Source organism: Heloderma suspectum, chromosome 4 (assembly GCF_057233095.1).
Source record: "Heloderma suspectum isolate Gila_16-S chromosome 4, 16-S_ref, whole genome shotgun sequence".
NCBI lineage: Eukaryota > Metazoa > Chordata > Lepidosauria > Squamata > Helodermatidae > Heloderma > Heloderma suspectum.
Window position 1 is genome coordinate 86,547,947 of NC_139461.1, and position 26,862 is coordinate 86,574,808.

Here is a 26,862-nt window from a genome sequence, read left to right on the forward strand (position 1 = left end):
CTCTGCATCCTGGAAGGGGGTCAAGACTCATCTTTTTAATTTGGCTTTTTTAATCGTTACGGTTTTAAGGTTGTTTTTTATGTTTTATTATGTTTGTATTTGTTTATCATTCTTGGTTTTTAAATTGCTGTAATCCACTTTGGTTCGTTCCAGAAGGGCAGTACAGAAATACAATAAATAAATACTATTATAGAGACAATATACTATTAGGATACCAGCATATGAAAGCTTAGTCTCTATATAGTAGTACTTACATTGGTGCAGCATTGCAAATCAAGTGATCAAAACTGCATCAGCTTTCCAGAGTGCGTGTTTCATTTTAAAATATCATACTGTGGGGGCACATACACCAAAAAGCTTAATTCTCTTCTTTCCCCCAGTAAAGAATCCAATATACAAAGGTTTTTTAAAGAAAGCACTTGGATTGTCATGTATTTGTGTAATTTTTGCCAGTTCCTGACTATAAGCAGAAGCTTGTACTACAGAAGCTTAAAGCCTCATTACTCAGAAGGAAGTTCCATTGTTTTCACTGGAACTTCCTCTAGGGAAAGTAAGCATAGAATTGCTCCTGAAGAATGCAGGACTGAGTTGTTTATAACTAATGAGCAATTAACATAAATAGAGATGCAACATTTCCAGAAATTTGAAGCCATGGAAGAAACAGGGGTTTGTGAGTATGTGTGTGTCCAGGGCTGGGGGGAGGGGGGAATTGGGGGGGAAATTTAAATATATGTAATATTTTCTTTCTTATTAAACTTTAACTTATTTTACTGCTTTAACAACATACAGTATATAAACTTGTACTATTTGGCATATTTATGACATTAACAGAACATATTTATGTATTTTAGCCACCTTTTAAGGTAAAAATCCTCCCATGGTGGCTTACATAAAAGATCATATGCATGTTTTACTCATTAGTAGGACCCACTCTGTTTAATAGAGTTTACTCTTAGTTAAGCGTGCATGAAGTTGCAGCTTCAAAAGTATAAATGCCTTAATTTTGTACAAGCAAAATTGTGATTATACCCAATACTAGAGAGAGAACTGTAAACTGCATCCTATGCTATCTAGTTTTGGCCATCTGGGAGGTAGGAAAAACTAAATGTTGAAATTAGAAAACACACATTTTGTAGTAAACAAAATAATTTAGACAGTATATAATTTAGACAGAAATAGTCTCAGACAGCCATAGTATTAATTCCTACAGAGTAATGGATATGGAATTAAACTTTATAACAATGCTGGAAGCATAGAACTTTTCAGTAGTGTATTATTCTGTAATGCTGGTGTTGTCTTACATAAAAATCTTGATACTACACTTTTTGAGTGAGAGGGATTTTTAATGTCACCCCAGATTTCCAGTTTTCTTGTAGGAAAAATTGGAGGAGAGGATCCTTTGAAAAAAGCAGGGGGGAAATATTTTTTTCTGAAATGTTCCCTTTCCCCCCTAAGACTTCACATCTCTAAACAGAAGAAAAGGAGAGTGCAACTTCCAAAATTAGATAGAAAGTGGGGGAAAATTAAAGTAATTTAGGGCACAATCCTATCTAGATAGGCATCCACCTCCAAACTTGGAGGCGACCACCTATCCAAAGCAAGGCAGGAGAAGAATGGAGGAGATCGTTCCCTCCGCGCCTCTCCTGCCTTGCTTATTCTGCTAGACAGCTGTTTTCATCTGTCTAGCTGCAGGGGGGCCGAGTGGGAGAGGATGTGTCATACATGCAGTTCCGCTCTCCCCGCCTCGAAATGCCCCTAGCTCCACCCCTTTTCACATGCTCCGAGCTTCTCTTGCGAGCACAGAGGACGGGGCTTCTCTGCCCTGCCTCTGAGGCAGCATGGATGTGGGGGAGGTCAGTTTTCCGGGAACCAACCTCAGAGCATGGGCTCTGAGGTCAGTTCCCAGAAAAGCAATGATTCTGATAAATACTGAACACAAGGATACTAGCTCTGTATTTTGATAATGCTCCTCCAAAATAAAATACGGAAAACGTTTCTAGGGGGTAGTCGTGTTAGTCTGTTGCAGCACAAATAACAAGGCCAAACTGGTACCTAGTAATAATCTACTTCCAGGCAAATCTAGAAAAGGAAGTGACAAACATCACTTGGCACCTATAGCTTCCAGCTAAAACCACTCCAGCGTATCAACAATGATCTGCAGTCTATCCTGTACAATGATAATTCCCTCTCACAGGCCTTGGGTGGTAGGCCTGTTCTTGCTTACAAACAGCCTCTGATCTGAAACAGTTGCTCACCAGGAACAACAGGCCACATAACGGAGAGACAGATGCAGGAACCAGACCCAGTGGTGCAGCTAGGGATGTACCCTGAGGCCAAGATCCAGGGCCCTACAACCTAGGGGCCTCCAAATAACCAACCAGAGAGTAGGACTCGATGGGGGCACTGGCAAACAGGCCCAATGTCAGCACCTAAGGTAACATAAGCATGCCCCCAGCACCTGCCAGGGCACCCTGCTCATTACAGCATCTTTTCTTATTTTTAAAAAACATAGTCGGGGTGGCTGGCCAGACACGTACATGGATACAGATGTTCATTTTATTGTTTTTACTTTTATATTATCATTTTCTACAACAAAATGGTGTTTATCCCAAGTATATGTATTTAGCATCAGGGCAGCAGAAGCAAACTCCATTTATGTCTTTAGTCATGATGGCTATGTTTTAAGTGAGTTTAAAATGAGAAACTCCACATGTTCAGAGTACTGCTTTTTTTAAGCAGAGTTTTTGTTGTTGTTTTACTCTTAACAGATCACAAATGTAGAAGCCGTTGTAAAGCATGGAATGGTTGGGAGAGGGGAGAGGGGAGAAATGTTAGCTGTGTATGGCAATATAAAGCCCCCTGCCCCCACCTACCCCAGTAAGACTATTAAGTTCTGGGACCTAAAATTACCTAGCTGTACCACTTACCAGATCCTACTACAAGCCCAGATGCAATTCTTTGTCACCATATCTACTCAGTCATCACTGTTACAGGGCCTAATAATATCAGTCAGAACATCAAGGATTTGTTCACCTGCTCATCTTCCAATGTGAAATATACTATCAACAGCCAGCCATGCCTTTCTGCATTCTAAATAGGACAAACAAGTCTTAAATGCATAAACAGACACAATTCTGACATCAGAAAGGGCAATATTCAAAAACCAGTAAGAAAACATCTCAACCTCTGAGGACATTCTGTAGCTGAGCTTGAGGTGGCTATTCTTTTCTTTCTTTTTTATTGATTTTTTTTTAAAAAAATGGCAATGAACAGTAACAAATTTAAGTATACCATACTCACGTAAATTTCTCTACAGTCTTTCTGAACACTCAGGATCTCTATTTGGTACAAGCAATCACTTTTTGGCCCCTTCTCCGTTTTATAATCAATCCTAAGTTAGATGTTACAGTTTTTATTTCAACCATTATAATTCTTTATCATGAACCTATTTTTCAAACCTTTTTGTTTCTTTATTTTTCCTCCTAATAACTGTAATACAAGAACAAGAACATAAAACAAATTCAAACTTCTTCTCTACATAACCCCTTGCTTTAGGGAATTGTGTCAGGACTATTTGCCTCTGACTGCTGAGACTAATCATATTGGAGGGCATAATAGCCATAACCTATCCCATATACAGCCCCACCACCACCACCACCACCACATATGTTTATTATAGTACTCAGAAACAACAGATAGCCATAATAACATTTAAGGATGTCCACAGTCGCCAAAGCCTATTTGACAGTCCTGAAAACTAGTATAGCCTCTCTGTTTTATTTCTTGGCATACTTATTTTTCCAAAGGGGTTGTTTTTTCATTCTTGTGGACCTTAGGTTCCATCTTCTCAGTTTAGGCATTGTCTTGGCAGCCAGCCACATTAGCTTCATCTTCCTCCTCCTCTTCTTCCAGGCTTGATAATAGTTCTTCTCCAGGATCTAAATTCATGTGGATCAAGAACTCTTTCTCCTCCCAATAGATACAGTGGTGAGAAAAAGTTTATGAACCTTAATGATAATTACGGAAATTCTATAGTTTTACCGCAATAGCCTTCATGAATCAAAAACAAGTCCTTTTCTAAATATCCAATAGGGTTTATATTAACCAATTCCATGTTTTATGAAATAAAACGATGTATAAATTATGCAAACAATGAGTACTTAAGAGCCAGGGCATGTGCAAAAGTAAGTGAACCCTCAGTTTCATCAGCTCAATTAAAGGGAATAATTCAAATCAGGTGTTTAAGTAATTAGGTAGATCTTCAGGCCTACCTAATTTTAGGTCTATCTTTAATTAATTAGGTAGTGTTGTTGTTCAGTTGTTCAGTCGTGTCCGACTCTTCGTGACCCCATGGACCATAGCACGCCAGGCCTTTCTGTCCTGCGCTCTCTCCCGGAGTGTGCTCAAGTTCATATTCATTGCATCGGTGATGCTATCTAGCCATCTCATCCTCTGCCGTCCCCTTCTCCTTTTGCCTTCAGTCTTTCCCAGCATCAGGGTCTTTTCCAGAGAGTTTTCTCTTCGCATTAGGTGGCCAAAATATTTCAGCTTCAGCTTCAGTATCTGTCCTTCCAATGAGCAGTCAGGGTTGATTTCCTTTAGGATGGACTGATTTGACCTCCTTGCAGTCCAGGGGACTCGTAAGAGTCTTCTCCAGCACCACAGTTCGAAAGCATCAATTCTTTGGCGCTCAGCCTTCCTTATAGTCCAGCTCTCACAGCCATACATTACTACTGGGAAAACCATAGCTTTGATTAGACGGACCTTTGTCGGCAAGGTGATGTCTCTGCTTCTTACTATGCTGTCTAGGTTGGCCATAGCTTTCCTCCCAAGGAGCAAGCGTCTTTTAATTTCATGGCTACAGTCACCGTCTGCGGTGATCTTGGAGCCCAAGAAAGTAAAATCTGTCACTGCTTCCATTTCTTCCCCTTCTATATGCCAGGAAGTGATGGGGCCAGATGCCATGATCTTCGTTTTTTTAATGTTGAGTTTCAAACCAGCTTTTGCACTCTCCTCTTTCACCCTCAACAAGAGGCTCTGGAGATCCTCTTCGCTTTCTGCCATTAGGGTGGTATCGTCTGCATATCGGAGGTTGTTGATAATTCTCCCAGCAATCTTAATTCCGACCTCTGATTCATCCAACCCGGCGTTTCTCATGATGTACTCTGCATATAAGTTAAATAAGCAGGATGACAATATGCAGCCTTGTCGTACTCCTTTCCCAATTTTGAACCACTCGGTTGTTCCGTGTCTGGTTCTTACTGTTGCTTCTTGACCCTCATACAAGTTTCTCAGGAGACAGGTAAGGTGGTCTGGTACTCCCATCACTTTAAGAATTTGCCACAGTTTGTTGTGATCCACACAATCAAAGGCTTTAGTGTAGTCACTGAAGCAGAAATAGATGTTTTTCTGGAATTCTCTTGCTTTCTCCATGATGCAGCGAATGTTGGCGATTTGATCTCTAATTCCTCTGCCTCTTCGAAACCCCGCTTGTACTTCCGGTAGTTCTCGGTTCGCATACGGATCAGAAACGTTGTGAGTTTGGTCTTCACCATCTGATTGTGTGGAAACATGTCATGCCATGATCAAAAGACGTCTCTGAGGACCTTAGAAAAGCAGTTATTGCTGCTCATCAGTCTAGAAATGGTTATGAAACCATTTCTAAGGATGTGGGGCTCCCCCAATCCACTGTCGGACAGTCTACAAATGGAGAAGGTTCAAGACCACAAACACTCTATCTAGGAGCGGTCATCCTGCCAAAATCTCTCCAAGAACAAATGAACAAACTTCATCCAGGAAGTCAAAAAGAGTAACATCCAAGGATCTGCAGACCACTCTCACCTTGGCTAATGTGAGTGTGAGTGTTCGTGACTCAACGATCAGAAAAAGACTGAACAAGCATGGTGTTCATGGAAAGATAGGGAGGAGGAGGAAACCACTGCTCTTTAAAAAGAACACTGCTGCCTTTCTGAAGTTTACTAAAGATCACATGGATGATCCCCACAACTTCTGGAACAATGTTCTCTGGACAGATGAGCCAATGGTAGAACTTTCTGGCCTCAATGCGAAACATGTTTGGTGAAAAACAAACACTGAGTTCGAACAGAAGAACCTCATCCCAGCCGTCAAGCATGGTGGTGGGAATGTGATGGTTTGGGCCTGCTTTGCTGCCTCAGGACCTGGATGGCATGCCATCATTGACACAACCATGAATTCTGCACTGTATCAGAAGATTCTAGAGGAGAATGTCAGGCCAACCATCCGTGAGCTGAAGCTGAACCAAAAGTGGGTCATGCAACAAGACAACGATCCTAAATGTACAAACAGATCAACAAAAGAATGGCTGCTGAAGAAGAAATTCCATGTTTTAGATTGGCCTAGTCAAAGTCCAGACCTAAATCCCATCACAATGTTGTGGCAGGACCTGAAGCGAGCTGTTCATATGAGGAAGCCCTCAAATGTCCCTGAGTTGAAGCAGTTCTGTAAGGAGGAATAGGCCAGAATTCCTCAAAATCGATGTGAGAGACTGACCAACAGTTACAGGATACGCTTATTTGAAGACATTGCTGCTCAATGAGGTGCCACCAGGTACTGGATCTAAAGGTTCACATACTTTTTCCACACATGGATATTGAATGTTGACTCAGTTGTAGATAAAGAAATGTTGAAAAAGCATCATGTTTGTGAGTCATTTGTTTACTCAGGTTATTTATTGTTCTTTATCTAGGATTATGGGGTTAGATTAAGATCTATTAACATTTTAGGCTGGAAATATGTGGCAATCTTAAGGGGTTTGCAGACCTTTTCTTGCACCTGTAGTTATTACTGTAGTTCTATCGTCAATTATTTTAAAGGGGTAAACCTTGCAGTATGTTATTCTGCTTTTTCACAGCTGTTTTGTACAGTATCAAAAGGCTCTGCATTTCTGAAGAGTTCCTGGTTGGATATCTTGGAAGAGTACTATGTCAGATTGATCATAATAAAACTTGTGGCCAGTGTGGGCACAAGGTAAGATGGCGTCCTTCATTTTTAGGTTTGCAAAGCTGTAGGCCCCACAGTTTATTGCTGCTCAGTGGGTAATTGCCTGACACCCAGTGTGCCTTCTCTGTATCTGTTTGGGATATTTCGAGCTCAGGTGTTACTTCTGGCAGCCAGGTAACTAGGAAGCTGGCTGTATCTCACCCTTCCACCAATTCTGCTAGCCCTCTGAAACAGATTTTGGGTCTGCAGCTGTAGTTTTCCAAACTCAATACATTGCTGTAGTTCTTCATTAATTTTTCAAGCCTAGTATTAGCCCTCCTGTTTTGCTGGATTCCGCTGCTTCATTAGCTGTGTTCCAAATGCATCAACTTGGGCAGCAACTCTGTTGATTTTTTCTTCAAACGGTTGTATTGCTTTAACCCATTCTTCATGGAGGTTTTGTATTTGAGCAGTTATTATTCACAAGGGGTCCATACCTTCTTTTGTCGTCTTAGGTGCTTTTCACACCATTATAGTCCCTTTTTCTCCTACTTCATCTAGGCCCTAGTCTGGAGCTGCAGTTTTAGGATCAAAATAGGAGGTAAGATCTTTGTTTTTATTCTGTGATGTTCCCTGAGTTTTCCCCTTACAGGGTATGGTCCCTCTGTGCTGTGTACTTTCGTTTGGGGCTAAGGTACGAAGATTCTGTACCATTTTCCATAGGCTCCCTTATCTTCAAGGTCACTTTAATATGAGCCTTTCTAATGGACTGAATTTGATTTTTTCCCTCTTTTTTAAAAAAGTCTAGTGAAAGTTACATACAACTGAGTGTCATGAACAATTTGACCTAAGTTGAAACATTTCCTAAGTTGAAACATTTTCCCACATGTATCATATATGATACCCTAATTCTTAGTTACTGAAGACAAATAACTCTCCGCATAGCATGAAAAGTTTGTTCAGCTTATAACAAGACTAGAAAGTGTGAAATCATAGAGTTGAAAGGGGCTGTTTAGGCCATTGAGTCCAACTCCCTGCTTAGTGCAGAAATCCAATTTAAAGCATCCCTAATAGATGGCTATCCAGTCTCTGCTTGAATCCCTCCAATTTTGAAGAGCCCACCACCTCCCTAGGCAGTTGGTTCCACTGTCTGGTTGTTCTGTCCATTAGGAAGTTTTTCCTGATGTTCAGTTGAAATATGCCTTTCTGTAACTTAAGCCTCTTATTTTGTGTCCTACAGTATTGGATGACAGAGAACAGGTTGTGGCCCTCTTCTGTGTGACAACCTTTAAAAAGTGCTATCATATCCCCCCTTAGTCTTCTCCTCTCAAGACTAAACATACCCAGTTCCTTCAATCTTTCCTTGTAGGGACTCAGTTTCTAGTCCCCTGATCATCTTTGTTGCCCTTCTCTGAACTCGTTCCAATTTATCTGAATCCTTCTGAAAGTGTGGTGTCCAGAACTGAATACAGTATTCAAGGTGAGGTCTGACCAGCACAGAGTAGAATGGAACTATTACTTCCCAAGATTTTGAAACTATACTTCTAACATTGTATTTGCCTGTCTTGCAGCTACATCATGCTGCTGACTCATATTCATCTTGTGATTGACTTTGAAGTTGTGGAAATACTGGCTTACCTTTGACTTTTCTGATTGTTGTACATTGTATGTCAAGGTATACATACATTTCCTTTTCTTGCTTTGGTTCCCCCATCTTATACCTGTGTGTTTGATTTCTTTTTCCTAAATGAAGAACTTTGCACTTACCTGTTAAATTTCATTCAGTTATTTTCTGCCCAGTTTTCTAACATATCAAGACAATTTTGAATTTTGTTTCTGTCTTCTAAGGCATTAGCTATCCTGCCCAATTTTGTGTCAATAAGCAATAAGTGATAAGCATTCCCCCCACCTCTTCCTTCAAGTCATTAATAAAAATGTTGAAGAGTACAGGCCCAGGTACAAGCCCTGCAGCACCCCACTGTATACTTCCCTCCAGTATGATGAGGAACCATTGACGAGTACTCTAAGTATGGTTCTCCAGCCAGCTGTGGATCCACCTAATAGTAGTGCCATCCAGCCCACACTTAACTAACTTTCTAATCAGAATATCATGGGACACTTGGTCAAATGTCTTGCTGAAGTCAAGGTATATTATGTCCACAGCTTTTCCACAATCTACTAAAGAAGTTAACTGGTCAAAAAATGAAATAAGATTACTATGACAGGACTTGTTCTTGACAAATCCATGCCGGCTTCCAGTGATCATTACATAGTGTCATGGTGCCTATAGATCGAGTGCTTTATAATCTGCTCTAGAATTTTCCCAAGTATTGATGTCAAACTGACTAGTCTATAATTCTCCAGATCTTCCTTTTTGCTCTTTTTAAAGATAGGGACAACATTTGCTCTCCTCCTATCCTCCAGTATTTCACCCATTCTCAGGATTTCTTGAAGGTAATAAGATGGAGGTTCCAAGAGTCCATCCTGTAGCTCCTTCAACACCTAGGATGCAATTCATCTGGACCTGGGGACTTGAAACCATTTAAGGTTCTTGAATATTCCCTGGTCATCTCTCTGACAACCTCAAGCTACGCTCCTCCTCCTTCAACCTGTTTGTCACATATGCCAGATGAGACACAGATCCTCTTTTGAGAGAAAACTGAGTCAGAATAGGAGTTTAGCAGTTCCAGCTTTTCTTTGTCACTGGTCAGCCTTTTGGCTAGTAATATGTTGAATATGTTGAACCTGACAACTTTTGAAGAGTCATTTCTCTTAACATTAATCAAGAATTTACTGAAATAGAATGATGCCGTAGAAAAGATTGCCAGAGTATAACTGAATATCTGAATTAAGTTAATTTCTGCAATGCTACACCACTAAGCAACAACAGTACTTTATATGCTTAGGGCTGCAACCTTGAACACACTTACCTGGGAGTAAGCCCATGGAACTCAGTGGGGCTTACTTCTCAGTAGCTATGCATAGGATAGTTCTGTAAAGAATGTTTAAAATGCTGTTTGTTCTTGGACTTTTAATAAAGTTATTTTAAAGTTTACTGACATTATTTGTATACATAAAACTGTATAAGACAGTAACATTTGGAACTGGCAAATAATTAAAGGTTTCTGGCTTCTTAACTGATTAAACTACATTTCAATATAGATTCTCACTCGGGTCCTAAGAACTGCAAGCAGTGTTCCCTTCACAAGATCCGTGCCTCCTCCTTTCTGCTGCAGTCCCCTACTCTTACTCCCCACCAAAATCAGTCGAGAAGGTCAGGCAATCCTCCAGAACAGTATTTGATGCAGCATGGGCAGGGGTGGGGAATTGCTAGAAATCCAAGACCTCTTCTTGTGACAGTAGAAACGCACAAGGGTTCCATTGGATTCAGACCAGTATGCTGCAGTTATTTAATGAAGGCAATTATTTCTCTGGGATTAAATATTACTTCTTAAATGCTTTTAAAACAAATCAATGAGGTTGCCTGGCCTGGCCTTGTCAAGGGACAGTGCCGTTTTTGCTTTAAAACTTTCTAAAATAATGCCATAGGCTGAAACATGGAACAAAATCTTGACTTACCACTCTACAAATCTTCCTACAGCTGAAGTCAAAGTAGGTTAGGTTTCAATCCTCTGCCTTAGGTTTCATTCCTGTATTGGCATCCTCCAGAACTGCGTCCCTCTGTTCATAGTAAACTTTGGCCTTTACCATTATTACAGAGGGCAGAACCTATACCTTAGGGGGAGGGCGCATACAGTCAGGGCCAGAAATATTGGAATAAGGATAACTGTTTTGGCAGTTGGCCTCGTACACCACCACATTGAAATTGAAAGGAAACACACCCAGATGGGAGCAAAGTCAGGACTTTCAGCTGTAATTCAAGGGGTTTGACTAAAGTGGGGCACTAACCATTCAGGAAGTACAACCAGTGGCATACACCCCCCTCCCCATCGTTGGTGGCTTAAAAGTAATGGAACAACCCAACATCATTTCAAATTTAAGGGTTGCCTTTAATACCTGGATGAAAATCCTTTGCAGTCAATGACTGCCTGAAGTCTGGAACCTATGGACATGACCCAATGCTGAGTTTCCTCTCTCGAGATGCTTTGCCAGGCCTTTGACTGTACAGTCTGGCCCTGACTGTAGCTCAGTATAACATATGCTCCAGTTAAGGTCTCAAATAACCTCTCCCTCAGACCTTGAAGAGCTTCTGTTAATCCAAGTAGAGAGTATTGACTTAAGTGGACCATTGGTCTGATGGTATAATTTCCATATCTCTTTATCTATCACATTTGTTTCTGCACTTCCACCAAAGAACCCAAAGTTGCTTATACTGGATTACCCCACTTTTCCTTACAATAGCCTTTTGAGGTACGTTAGGGAGAGGCCAGCCACTGAAATACATGGCTGAGTGGGGATTTCAATATAGCCTTCCACAGTAGCAGCCTAGCTCTCATTGGTTAGTATAGAATGTGGTGCCTGGCCACCAGCTTAGACAAAAACTAGACAAATTTGTGGAGAATAGGTTTGTCAGTGGGCTATTGGATATGGTAGATAAATGTTTAGAGGCAGAATACTTCTGAGTGTTGCCACATGCAGAGGGTAAACAACATCATTGCTTGTGATCTTTGTAGAGGCATATAACTAGCCATAGACATAATGGTAGATTAGATGAACCTTTAATCTGATCCAGCATAGCTGTTCCTAAGTACTTATTACAGACAAACATAAACAGTTTGCATCAGTGGAATGTGTACCATTTCATATGAAGTGCAGCTATGTTTAGTTTGAAGTTTAAATTCTGATTAAGAATATATAATTATGTAGTTTGGTTAATAACGCCGTCCACCAAGAGATAAGTAAAAGTTCTGTCTAAAGAATAGGACAAAGTCACAATCAAATCTGCATGTTTGAAAAGTGCTGTAAAAGGACATAAAGTGAGGTCCTGTTTACAGGCATAGAGAGTCACAAATAAACTTTTTCTAGTTTGTATTGAATATGTAGATAATTTGTTTTATCAGACACTTGCAATGGCATGGCATGAAGTATTCTGTCAGGAGTTGATTACGTCATACTAGTCTCTTGGAACTATACAAATATATCCTGGGGAGAAAGGAGGGAATGCTGTTTACTGATTCTCCATGCTAATGTTCGATTGATTAACCCAGGTTTTCTTACAAGCTCATAGTGCAATCCAACAAGTTATTTTTTAAAAGGAAGATTGAGCTGCAGACAAAATGGCCAGGAGAATAATATGTTTGTAGATACCATTTCCCTTTTTTCTTTAGAAAATGAGAAAAAATACTACTACTGTCAGAGATTATAGCTTTCACTAATCAGTAAGGTAATTGCATGATTATTGCACACCTAGAAATTATGTAGAAAAAATGCCCTTCAGGGGGTTGAGGTTATCTTTTCCCAAGGGTTACCATCTTAATTAAGCGTACACTAAAGCAGGTGTACAAGGAGACTTTGAACATCATGTTAAACAGGTCCCTTGGCTGCCAACTTGGCTATTCCTAAATGGGTTTTAATGAGTGTTGTGCCTTAGGTTGTGTGCTAATGAAACTTTTGTTGTAAGTTGTATTGAAAAATAGAGAGAGAGAGAGACTGAGACTCTGTCCTTGTAAAAGATTTATTTGTATATTACAACCCTCTTTGTTTGTCTTTGTTGCTAGCTTAGTAGAGTGGACAGTAAGCTGCTATGTCCCCATAGCAAAATATCTTCCTTCTTTGAACAAACCTGTACATACAGCACTGAGAGATCATGAAGTCAGACCCATGGGGGACATTTCCTATCTCCTAAACAAAAACATGATTATCATGGGACCAGGATTGTTTGTTTGAAATATAGGTGTGTGGATATTTATTTTAGATTATGTTTATCCTTGTAAAATATTTTAAAAGATCAAATAATATATGACAATAGATATAGCAAGTGAACTCTGAACTATGCATTTAGCACTGACATTTGCGTATATTAAGGATTCCTCTGCTGAGAATGACTCTGGAGGAACCCTGGTCATATTAAGATCCATGGTCAATTTGTCACTTTAAATGTAAAGAAGAACCTATAAGACCTAGTCCATATCAGATGCCCACTTTCTGTGATGCAGGTACCAGCATTACCAGCAAGCTGCCATGCTGTATGTATCTTCTCACTCCTCTCCGTTTATGCTGTTGTAACATTAATCCAGTTAGGCAAAATCCTGTCTATACTAAATATGGCAAGTGCTTGAGACAAATTACCATTGATGATCAACTTTGCACCTAAAAATAGTGATATATATATAAACTGAATAAGCAGAAACATACAACTTTGTCAAATTATAAACTACTTTCCTCTAGCAATTTGGCAATTTGTTGTGCACAGTGGGGTGGGTGGGTCGGGCTTAAAAAACTTTCTGTAGAAGGATTTTTTCTACAAACTGAAAAAAAACCCCAACAGTTTATTCAAAAAGTCTACATGATTGAGGTGGGGGGGGTGTGTTCTACTCCATGTGGAATTCTTTGAATTTGAATAAATTTGTCCTGAGTTATAAGAAGGCAAAGATAATATACTTTCACTTTATTAGTAGTAAGGCAACCAAATACAGGTTGTAGCCAGACGTACATACTTCTGAGAATAAAACATACATAAAATAGAGCCAATAACATACAGAGAATAAAACATACAAAATGTTAAGTCTCGAGGTAGGCCAGATAAGCTTGTCTAAGCTGGGCAGCCTTCGTTGCAAAAGATAATATAGTCTAAAACTATGAACTATACTATGTTGGCATAAATTCCTCTGAGGAACTGTACATTGCTGAAGTCATAATGTTACAGATTCTTGTTGCACACTGAGATGTTTACAGGAAGTACTAAAGCATCTGCTCTGAACTGCTGAAATTCTAAATTAGGAAATGTGAAAGTTTTACCCCCACTATATTTACCAAGTCCTTCAGTTTTCAAACTTATGACTAACATAGCAGCAGAGAGCTAACCCAGTCCACATGATCTGAGGTGTTTTGCCGCATAAGGTTGAAAATACGTACACACACTTACAAGAGGCAATATTATAGCCATTTTCAAATATTTGAAGGTCTGTCACATAGATGATGGAGCAAATTTGTTTTCTGTTGCCCAAGTGGGTAAGATCCAAATGAGTGGGTTCAAATGTTTCAAAAAGGATTTTGACTAAACTTTAGGAAGAACTTATTATTTATTCATTTCATTTCATTTCTATACCGCCCAATAGCCGAAGCTCTCTGGGCGGTTCACAAAAATTAAAACCAAATAGCACACAATAAAGCAATGTAAAACATATAGAACATTAAAACCACAGTATAACAATACAACCAGAATAAAACCTAGTGCAGGGATTTAAAATACAGATTTAAAACAGCAAAGCTAAAAGTCTAGAAAGCTAAAATGCTAAAATGCCTGGGAAAATAAAAGGGTCTTCATCTGGCGCTGGAAAGAATACAGTGTAGGTGCCAGGCGAACCTCACTAGAGAGCTCATTCCACAGCCGGGCTGCCAGAGCAGAAAAAACCCTCCTTCCAGTAGCCACCCGCCTCACTTCCTTTGGCAGGGGCTCACGGAGAAGGGCCGCTGAGGATGATTTTAAGGTCCGGGCAGGCACATATGGGAGGAGGCAATCCTTCAGATAACCTGGCCCCAAGCTGTTAAGGGCTTTGAATGTTAATACCAGCACTTTGAATCGGGCCTGGAAATGGACTGGCATCCAGTGCAGCTGAAAAAATACTGGTGTAATATGAGCTCACTGGCCAGTCCCTGTTAACAATCTTGCTGCCCTATTTCGGACCAGCTGAAGTTTCCGGACCGTTTTCAAAGGCAGCCCCATGTATAACGCATTGCAGTAATCCAGACGAGAAGTCATCAGAGCATGGATAACTGTAGCTAGGCTATCTCTGTCCAGATAAGGGCGTAGTTGGTATACCAGCCTAAGTTGATAAAAAGTGCTCTGTGCCAGTGAGTTTACCTGTGCCTCAAGTGACAGTTCTGGATCCAAGAGCACCCCCAAAGTACGAACGTGATCCTTTAGGGGGAATGCAACCCCCTCCAGAACAGGTTGAATATCACCTAGCCGGGCAGACAAACTACCCACTAACAGTACCTCCGTCTTGTCTGGATTGAGTTTCAGTTTATTGGCCCTCATCCAGCCCATTACCGTGCCCAAGCACTGATTCAGAACAGCCACTGCCTCACCTGGGTTTGATGAGAAAGAGGTAGAGCTGGGTGTCATCTGCATATTGATGGCACCTCAGCCCACACCTTGGGATAACCTCCCCCAGCGGTTTCATGTAGATGTTAAACAGCATGGGGGATAAAATAGAGCCCTGTGGATACCCCATGGCACAATTGCCATGGCATAGAGCAATAATCCCCCAGCACCACCTTCTGGAATCGGCCATCCAAGTAGGAGCAGAACCACTGCAGTGCAGTGCCTCCAACTCCCAACCCAGACAACCTATCCAGAAGGATACCATGGTCGATGGTATCGAAAGCTGCTGAGAGGTCCAGGAGAATCAACAGGGTCACATTCTCCCAGCAGAGGTCATCCCACAGGGCAACCAAGGCAGTTTCTGTTCCAAAGCTAGGCCTGAAGCCTGATTGAAATGGATCTAGATATGGATCAACTTCCTGTTGATATGAGCTGTTAGTTAAGCAGTAGCAGAGACTCCCTTGCAAAGAAGTGGTGGACTCATTAGAGGTTTCTAAGCAGAGACTGAATGGCCACCTAACAGGTGCTGTAGTAGTGTATTTCCTACATTGGCATGGGGTTAGACTAGATGACCTTTGAGATCCCTTCCAATTCTGTGGTTGTAAGAAGGTGACCTGTTAAACTCAGTGAAGCCTATGTTTGAGTAAAAGATGGGTAAGATCAGGCTGTACTTATTTTTCTGAACAGATTTCAAAATTATTCAGCAATCTTGGTTGTATTTTACTGCATCTGTAGTTGCTGTTCTGAAAATGTTTCTGTTGGGTATGTGCATTCCTTGGTTCCAGTGGCAGACTCTTTGAGCCGGCACAGCTTGCAGGTTTTCGCCAGCTGAAGGTTCTTTTTCACCCTGTTTTATCAGCTTTATCCATTTCTCTTCTAATTGGACATTGTTCTTCTGTGCTTGCCTTTGGCTAAATAAAGTGATAGATTTATCACTTCGATACATTTAAATAAAGTGATAGACTTATCACTTTGTACATTGGTGACCCTCCTGAAGTAAAAGGCTTTCAGTTCAAGCCCAATCTTTTACCTAGCTCAGCTCAGGCTCTTATGCTGTGCTCCCAACTTGTGTTCCCTTGTTGCCTGGATCTTCCAGAACTGGGGTGGGCAGAAATTAGATTTCCAGATGTTTTGGACTTCAATTTCCAGCATTCCTGACCATTGGCCATGCTGGCAGGGGCTTCTGGGAGTTGAAATGCAAAACATCTGAAGATCTTCCAGAGGAATAGTGAGGCACTCCTGCCTCTTCTGTGTGTGGCACAAGTGCCAGGAGGTGGAGTGAGCATTTTTCAACTCAGTTCATTTAATAGTCATGAGAGCAGCAGCAAAATGAGCCTTCTTTAAAGAAATCATTGTGAACAGTTTTCCTTAGCATTCTTTGTGACATTCACTGATGTTTTACATTAGGGATACTTATTTTTGTATTTTAGGTGCTTTTGCTTTTCACCTTTGCTTTTGCTTTATCAGTATTGTCTCTTTCTTCATTGCCTGTGACACATTAGGTCACCTTTAAGTGGTGCCTGATTTGTGGGTGTAATTCTAATTTGACATGTTCGTGACAATATCTCATTGGCTTTGGAGACAGGGATTAAAGTAGACACTTGTCCCATTAGCCATATGGTTACAAAATAAGCCAGCCGTAGATTGCTTTGTGGGGGAGAGCCCTTTGTCGCTACTTCAAAGCCTCAGGATCAATAACATCTCCTTGAGCAGCCTCAAAACAGGTAGTAATCAGTCTCATAAATGTAATGGCAGGTCAGCTTACAACAGGCCTAGGAAATCTGATGTTGCACCATGGGGCGAAGGGACTGGTGGCGATTTTATACATTAAGATGTAGCTGGGTGTTCACCATGGTAAACGCATAAAGTGTGCTGGGGAGACCTAGACATGCAGGATACGTACAAGGGAACTGTGAAATTCCATCACCTGAACAGCTTTCCGGTCATTCTGATTTTACCCATTAAATGTGCCTCCAAAACAAGTTCAGTAAGTTTTGCCCAGTGCTTCTTAGACCTTCTCAAAAGCACTTGAGGCCAAATCTGAACCCTGCCTCTGTCCAACCTGTCCGTCCCACCACTATGGGACTTTTGAGTGCCTACCATCCTTGGAAGTAGACTTAACCGGTAATACTGAATCAGATTATTCAGGATCAGAGGGCCCATTGGAACCAAGACCGGGAGGATCTTAAAACCAGATTCCTTAAGATGCTACCTGAGGCTGTACAGTGGAAAACTGCTCCAAATAGCATAGACTTTGGGGAATCCAGATGCAGCAGTGTCTTGCAGAGAAAGCAAAGCCAGTGTTTGACGTCCTTAATTCACAGGCTGCTATACCAGTCTTCCTCCTGATGTTCCCAGGTTTTCTTTAGGACACTGAAGTCTCCTAAAGAAGAGTCTTCAGTCAGTACACCTCTCAGACAGATGAATTCCTAAATAACGTAAAGGAAACTCACTCCACTGGAACTCACTGGGAGCTTCAGAACAACCACATCTTTTTTCATTTTCATTTCATAAAGCGAATGGATCACTATTTTGCAATAGAAATTGCAGGCACAGGGTGTCCAATAGGAACCTAGAAAGTTGCCTTATATGAGGTCAGATTATTGGTCCATCTTGCACAATATTATTAACACTGACTGGCAGCGATTCCCCAGGGGTTTAGGCAGGAGTTTTTCCAGCCCTGTCTGGAGAAGCCAGGGATTGAACCTGGGACTTTCTGCATGCAACACATGTGATCTACCACTAAGCTATGGCCCTTCCAGGCCTGGTTCAGATCAAGTTCATAACGGGGGGCAAGGGTTAAACCCTCCTCTACTCCCCACGCTAGAGTCTTGATCCAGGTGGGGGACCTGCACCTACTCTAAAGTAAAAATTAAAGAAAGATGTAGCTGCTAGCTATATCTAGTTAAGTCTGCTTTGGCCTTCATTTGGGTTCTTGTGAAAGGATTTCTTCAAGACAGAGAAAATTGATCAAAAGTCACACCCTAGCCCTGGGTTCTCCAACATGGCATCCATGGGCACCAGTGTTCCCCCTGCATCCTCCTGATCTATTTTTGATTATTTTTTTTTAACTGGGAGGCTGGCATGCTGCAGAGCAAAGCACCAGCCTCCAGTGCCATCTTTATTTCCTCTGGGCCCCCTTAGAAAATAAAAAATGGCGGGTAACTGCAGCTTACCTTCTAGTTTACCTTCTGTGAAATGGGGGGGTGCTTTACAGGGGAAAATATGGGATTTGGAATTTGGGGATCAGACCCCCCCCCCAACTCTGCCTTCTATGCAGTACCTTGGCCAAGGTACCTAACTTTGAGCCATCAGTTTGCCTTCTGTGAACAGGGTATTGGAGCATAAAACTATGGGTCCAAAAGGAGTGGTTTTGTATTTTGGAGATTATATCCCACCTCTGCCTTGTACTTAGGTTTTTGAGCAAGGTACTTTTCTTTTAGTCTCACCAATTTGCTTTGAGGAAATGGGTGTTTTGTGACCAGCCATGCCCACCCCGGCAGCCATGTGGTGAATGGGTAAGCCCCCACCCGCAGGGCAGCCATTCTCTGACAATGCCCACATTACATTAGTCAAAATTCTAACGTGCCCACTGACTGACCCAAAAGAGTTGGAGACCTCTGCCCTAGCCTGTCTTGAAGGATGACTTTTGACTTATCCACCATAAACTATTACATTTTCATAGTTGAAAGCCGATTAATTGAACACCTGGACATTAAAAAACAAAACAAAACACCCTTTCATTCTAACAGTTTGTAGTATTTTAGGAAGACCTGATAAACAACAATGTTGAATCTGCTTGTTACTCATTTTTGTAAGTGAAAAACTACATTACACAACATAACAGGATTGTGAATATTTCATGCCATGCTTTATCTGGTGTGAAATCACTTTTAGAAGATTAGGCATTCCGAATACTAACATCTCCCAGAATTTTGTATTATTATCGTTCATCCCCCGCCCTTTCCTTTCTCTTACCTTTTTAAGTTATTACAATAATATAACAGCAGAAGAAGCAGTTAAAAACTAGGGATGTACATCGGTTTCATACAAAGTCCAAAGCCCAAGCAGAAATGGTTCACTTCATTCCAGTTCTGTTTGTTCCTGAGGCAAAGTGGGCTACCTTCTGAAGCCAACAGAACTTAATTTGCCCCAGAATGAAGCTTCATTAGCACTTCATGTTTCAGAGGCATGCCAGAAAGTATGTCTCTAAACAGCTGCAGGTGGAAGGAGGAAGTGCAGTTGAGAGATTGGCAGGTCCACCTTCTAATTCTAGGGAACATTTTACCAGGGGCTCCAGTCCTTGTGCTTTGGGGGAGGGCAAGCACTGTTAAAGTTTTGCATTCAATATGCCAACAAATTTGGCACACTCAACAATGGCCGCAAGACTGGAAAAGGTCAGTTTACATTCCAATTCCAAAGAAGGGCAACGCCAAAGAGTGTTCAAACTACTGCACAATTGCGCTCATTTCACATGCCAGCAAGGTGATGTTCAAAATCTTACAAGCTAGGCTTCAGCAGTATGCGAACCGAGAACTACCGGAAGTACAAGCTGGGTTTCGAAGAGGCAGAGGAACTAGAGATCAAATCGCCAACATTCGCCAGATCATGGAGAAAGCAAGAGAATTCCAGAAAAACGTCTATTTCTGCTTCAGTGACTATGCTAAAGCCTTTGATTGTGTGGATCACAACAAACTGTGGCAAATTCTTAAAGTGATGGGAGTACCAGACCACCTTACCTGTCTCCTGAGAAACCTGTACGAGGGTCAAGAAGCAACAGTAAGAACCAGACAAGGAACAACCGAGTGGTTCAAAATTGGGAAAGGAGTACGACAAGGCTGCATATTGTCACCCTGCTTATTTAACTTATATGCAGAGTACATCATGAGAAACGCCGGGTTGGATGAATCAGAGGTCGGAATTAAGATTGCTGGGAGAATTATCAACAACCTCTGATATGCAGACGATACCACCCTAATGGCAGAAAGCGAAGAGGATCTCCAGAGCCTCTTGTTGAGGGTGAAAGAGGAGAGTGCAAAAACTGGTTTGAAACTCAACATTAAAAAAACGAAGATCATGGCATCTGGCCCTATCACTTCCTGGCATATAGAAGGGGAAGAAATAGAAGCAGTGACAGATTTTACTTTCTTGGGCTCCAAGATCACTGCAGACGGTGACTGTAGCCATGAAATTAAAAGATGCTTGCTCCTTGGGAGGAAAGCTATGGCCAACCTAGACAGCATAGTAAGAAGCAGAGACATCACCTTGCCGACAAAGGTCCGTCTAATCAAAGCTATGGTTTTCCCAGTAGTAATGTATGGCTGTGAGAGCTGGACTATAAGGAAGGCTGAGCGCCGAAGAATTGATGCTTTCGAACTGTGGTGCTGGAGAAGTCTCTTACGAGTCCCCTGGACTGCAAGGAGGTCAAATCAGTCCATCCTAAAGGAAATCAACCCTGACTGCTCATTGGAAGGACAGGTACTGAAGCTGAAGCTCAAATATTTTGGCCACCTAATGCGAAGAGAAAACTCTCTGGAAAAGACCCTGATGCTGGGAACGACTGAAGGCAAAAGGAGAAGGGGACGGCAGAGGATGAGATGGCTAGATAGCATCACCGATGCAATGAATATGAACTTGAGCACGCTCCAGGAGGGAGCGGAGGACAGGAAGGCCTGGCGTGCTATGGTCCATGGGGTCACGAAGAGTCGGACACGACTGAACGACTGAACAACAAAGAATGGGACAGCAAGACGGCCATTCTTCCAACACCACCAGACATCAGTATGGAAAACATCTTAAATGGGTTTTCAGTAATCATAACTCCCTAGACCATGCACTTATCCTTCAGAAACTTTGCAGGTTTCTTGCCTGGGGCACCTCTAGGATGTGTGCAATTTTCATACAAATTGAACAAAAAACCCTGAAGCAATTGTTCTGAAATTCGGCTGGCTTGATTCCCTCAGAATGGGCAACTATCCCTGCAGTTGTCATTCAATTCTGCCCAGAAATAAAAAAAGTTATCAGCAGTTCCCTTAAAACAAAATTAAAATATAAAGGCCTTTTTCTGAAGTGCCAAAGCAGGGTCCAAGTCGAAGCAAGGATCCATACACATCCCTATTAAAAAAATTTATACACTTACACACACACACACACACGCGCGCGCGCACGCATATATATATATATATATATATATAATATTTGCAAACATTACTGAAGTTTGATAATGAAGAAGGTTAGTCCAGTTGTCTAGTTAGAGAACATGACATGGCTTTTTCAATATGAGACACTGCTTTAAAAAAAAAGTATCCCTATTTGAATTTACAGCTACTATGTTATTTTTTAAAAAATACTACATTGTACCAGACAGAAGAGAGATGAATATAACTTTCACTTACACACCCACACATGTGCATACACATGTACTCACACACACATAATATATTTATTGCATCATTGCAAATAAGTACACAAAAGCCAACAAACTTTTTAGTAGCCCACCTGCCGACACAACTGATTGATAATACATCAACAAACAGCCTATCACTTGTGACTCAGCAGCAGCCTGATAGCAAATAAAGAACCAACTGTCTTTCAGTTGACAAACATTCCTGCCTGGTCACCTGGAGGCAATTGTACTTGCCACAGGTGAATAGCTGTTTTATAAAAATTACTAATAAAATCAAATTATTTCACTCACATATTTTAAGTCAGGATCAATTTCTCAGTCATTTTTTAAAAATATTAGCCCAATGTATGGATTAATAGAAGTGTTGCAGCTGGAGACTCCTTTTGTTGGAGTCTACTGAGATTGAGACATTCGGCAACTTGGGCAGTTGACATGATTGCCCCCAAGCATCCTTTCCCTCTGAGCAGACCCCAGGCAGCTCATTAGTATACCCCTGAGCTGAAGGGAATAAATCAAGAGGGAGACAACTAGAATGCAGGTGAAGGTAGACTCATGCCAAGTCCAACCAAGTTAGAGCACATTATCAAGCATATTTTGTGGCTTTATTTTCAAAGTAGTTTGCATCCATCATGACATAGACTCCACAGTTAATGGCATTTGATTAGTAGAGGCATTCAGAGCACTGACTGGTCTAGTTTTATTAGATGAATTTGAGTTGTTGAGACTCAAGGATGTAGACAAGATGCTTGGCAAAGTCTGGTCAACCAGTCTTGCCCTTCATGGCTTATTGTGTCTAATAGGGAGGAAATATTCAGCTGGATTCAGGAGGCTGTAAATTCTTCCTTGAGAAAGGGGATGATATCAACCTTTTTAAAGGATGCACTGGTTAAATTTCATTTGAAGTAGGAATGTTGCATACCTCAGAGAAGAGCTATCATCATAACTGGAATGGAGTAAGCCAGCCTTCCCCAACCTGGTGCCCCTCAGATGTGTTGGATTACAACTCCCATAATCTTAACCAGCATTATCATTGGCCATGCTGGCTGGGGATGATGGGAGTTGTACAACACATCTGAAGGGCACCAGGTTGGGGACGGTTGCAGTAAGCAATTTTAAGAGAGCCAGTGTGGTGTAGTGACAAGAGTGCTGGACTGGGAGCTGGGAGATCCAGGTTCTAGTCCCCACTTGGCCATGGAAGCTCACCAGGTGACTTTGGGCCAGTCACAGACTCTCAGCCCAACCTACCTCACAGGGTTGTTGTTGTGAGGCTGAAATGGAGAGGAGGAGGATTACGTACGCCGCCTTGGGTTCCTTAAAGAGGAAAAAAGGCAGGATATAAATGTAATAAGTAATAATAAGTAAAGTTAAGTTTGTAGCGGAATTATCTATGTTGCAACAGTGCCAGACGAAGGGAAGGAGTGTGTCTTCAGAATATTCAGCCTGGTTTTGTATAGACTTTTACATAAAGCTATACAAGATTTGTGACAATAAGCTGCTTGATTGATGATTTGTCCATGAGCATTTATGATTTCATGGTACTCAGCTGAAGAAAGTATTGGCTGGCCATATTGGACTAAGAAAAAAATACTTTACAGACATACTTTATCAATCTAAATTTTACCCTGTAGTGCAAGACAGAAGTCATCTTCATTTCACAGAGTTGGAGAGAGAAAGAGAGAGAAGGAGGAAGATGTAGAGTTCTCTAAAGACTTTTCTAAAGTGGTTAGATTTCAGCTGCTACCTCATTATTTACCGAGGGACTAGTAATGAAATATGTTTGATTATGTTCAACACAGGATAAATCAAAACAAAGCATTGTTAAAAGGGATGCACTTTCTCGCAGTCATAGAATGTGCTAGCAAGTGCAACCAGGCTCACAGGCACATCCAAAGTACCCACTATTCTGGTGGTGTAAAATGCTTATTAATAGAGATCTTCAGCCATCTGAACTTATGCAGATAATATTCTGCTCTTTTGAATAGAGTATTTGATTATTTGATTCTATTTACATTTTTAAAACACTTGTTAACCTCTTAGTGATTAGATTATTTTTCCTTAGAATTTTGTTTGTCACTTGGATGAATTAATTCGATTGCATATTTTCAAAATATTTTAATTTGAACTTTGATTTTGAAAATTAAATTGAATTGATTTTAAATAGCAACATTTATATGTACTGCATGCTTTTATTTTCTTATGCTTTGAAGCAGGCAAAGTAATTTTGGAGATGAGTATAATGAAATTCTTGAACCCTGATCTAATGAGTAATATTTGAAAATAACATTTCCTCAATAAAAAAATCTCACTAGTTCTCTTTTCCCCCTTTCTTTTCCAAAAACCTGTTAACTTTAAAGTAACATTCTACCTTCTCCTAGGGCCTATGTATGACTCAGGGTGAAGTTACATTTTAAATGGAAAATGTGATAGACAGCACCTGTAATTACAGCAATTTTTTATCTGGCTCTTTGAACTGTCAAACTAGTCACTGAGTGCATAAAGTACTAGAAACTGTACAGGAGGTTTAAACATACATTAAATTAATCTCTTGCAGCAACTTGCCTCTTTCTTTAAAGCTGAAATATGTGATTCAGAAACATTTCCAAAGCATTTGTAGAAGGAACCAATAAGTTCTTTCTTTCATATTTAGTTTGGGTTGATTCACACGATCATGTTTATTGCATAATTGTTGATTTTATGAAATCAGTACCATATATTAACTATTGTGGATGGAGCTTATTAATCATGTGAATACAGTACCCATAGAGGTGAGTTGTTCCCTTGATAAGTAACATATCACCTGATAGTATGAATTAGCTCCTTGGAATGATGTATATCATATTTTCCAGATACAGTTTTGCTTATGCAAGAGATCCCATTTTTGGAAAACCAGGGGAATTGCTTTTATGAAAGTGTTTTTATATGATAATCAGTATCCAAACTAAAAATTTAACCCTCATAGAGGATATTAATTTTCCAGTCTTATCACAATTCTTAAGTGGTGTGCTTTGTGAGGCACTTGATGACTCTCCTCCAAACCATTTGAAACTCTGTTGTAAATGAATAAGCAAAATGGTTTGCATCCTCAGATGTAACTAAAGCAAGCCAAAGAGATGAAAATTATATTCTTCACTGTAAAAACAATATTCTTTACAATAAAAACAACAGTCTTGTAGCATCTTAAAGACTAACAAATTTATAATAAGTATTAAAGGTATAACATTCTTCCTTTTTTGAAAGGGTATTAAAATACTCTTTTGGAGAAAAGCAGTATGTTTAGAACCTGCCCCTGAATGTTTTAAGATGTGATTTTAGTTGATTGAACAGAATCCCAAAATGCTGATAAAATTTGAATAATTATTGAAATATTTCATCAAAATTAATGTGCTGTTACATTTCCAATTTTCAGGAATTCTTTGAACATGCAAAAAAGCTCTGGGACGATGAAGGAGTAAAGGCATGCTTCGAGAGATCAAATGAATACCAGTTGATTGATTGTGCACAATAGTAAGTGCTGCTTTCAGAAAAATGTACTTTTGAAAAATAACATTCTAATTTTATAAGTGGAGGCCAGTGGAAACTTTCAGAAGATATTTTTTATTTTGGGGAGATGCTTTTCAGGGGGATGGGAATAACATATCTGTACCTATTTTACCTGGATCATATGCATGCCTAACAAGCCTACCTTACATGTTTCCACCCGTGTTAATAAGTATTAATTTTATTTTATAGGTACCAGAGGGTATAGCAAACATACGTGCTTTTTGGTACTAATTGTCATTTACATTATATGCATTCACTTTTTTCAATAATACACATATTTTAAGAGGATGCAGTTTAAATAAGAATGAAGCTCTGCTGCGTGGATAGTAGATTCAGCTTTTTCCTTTCAGCTCATCTGAATTTTATTTAGGTAACAGTCATGTTCGTATATAATAGAGGATTTATGATAAATGGAAAATCTGCGATGAAGCAGGATATTTTACTTGGTTATGTGTGCTTTAGGTATACCTCTGACAAAAACTTGACACATTTTCCTTCTAACTAAAACAGTTCTGTAATTTGCTTGTATCAAACACTGGAAAAATAATTCCATGCCAGATTTTTTTAAAAAAATGTATACACAGTTCATAAATGCAGCATATCATTATTGTCAGTATTTTCTGGGAAAAGGTTGGGGACTCTCTCCTTTTGGGGAGAGGGTGCTCCATATAATAGTAGCTTGTGATCCATTTTGGTTATATGCTGATAGTTGAAGTGTTCTACAAATGAGAAATCATTCTGTATGTGAAGAAGATCCTTCCTTTCTTCATTTAAAGCCACCTTCTGCCCAGTCAAGTGATAACTAATTTCTTAATTATGCAAGTCACCTTTAGCACCCCTATTTTGCAGGTGGAAAGGCTGGGTATAAATGTCTAAATAAATGTTCTAATGTTGTTGTTGTTATTTAGTACCATAAGATTTATCTGAAGAGTTTAGGTTTTATTTCTGCCCCACTGCAGTGACCTAACGGAGCTGTGTGTATATTTGGGTAGTCTTAACCATAGTCGACCTCACATAATTGTCTCCATGTATTGCTTTTATGATAGAGAAAATGTTATTCCCCACTTGTAATGTAGGCTTCAGTTTAATATTTTAGTCCTCTCTTGATATGCAAGCATAAAAGAAGATTTCTACATGCAGTTATTAATTTGGTGGTTGTTGAGAGAAACATGACGTATATGTTATGAATGTCAGAAATTTGAGATTGCTGACATTCATCAGCAGATGTTAACAATCCTCTACTGGTGATGATCATAAACTTGAAGATCTATAAAAGAAAAATGGGCCACAAGTAAGTTTTGTCCATTTCAATGTGTCAAGCACATGCTTTGGCTGGATCACACCAAGTTTCAATAACCTCCTATCTTTGATATAAAATATAGCAAAAATAATATATATTCTAGGAAAAGCCAAAGATTGAATTCTGGTACATTATAGTTCTCATGTGTTTTGGTGGCTGTTTCAGGAAAAAGCATAATTTGCTAGACCTCAGTTAATTGTTTTTGAGAGCAGTCAACTGTCATAGAACCAGGTTAAGATGTATGAGTGCCAACACACATTTAGGCTCAGGCAGGCTTGTCAATCAGCCTGGCTGGGAAGAAAAGCTGCAGCTACAGCCTATCAAACAAGGTGGTGCCAAGACAGAGTTGAAAAGGCAGAGCCAGAGACATAGCGTGGGGGGTGGGGGGATGGAAGGAGGAAGGAAAGGCTGAGCCAGGAACAATTGGAG

General features: G+C 40.3%; 1 protein-coding gene across 2 annotated transcripts in view; it reads left to right on the plus strand.

Moving 5' to 3' along the window:
- The window catches only part of GNAL (G protein subunit alpha L), a 199,635-nt gene that overhangs the window by 130,982 nt on the left and 41,791 nt on the right, over window positions 1-26,862 (plus strand). For both annotated transcript variants that reach the window (XM_084849862.1, XM_084849863.1), the window contains exon 5: window positions 25,000-25,097. In XM_084849862.1, the coding sequence (XP_084705988.1) occupies window positions 25,000-25,097 (98 nt within the window). The remainder of the gene's footprint in view (window positions 1-24,999; window positions 25,098-26,862) is intronic.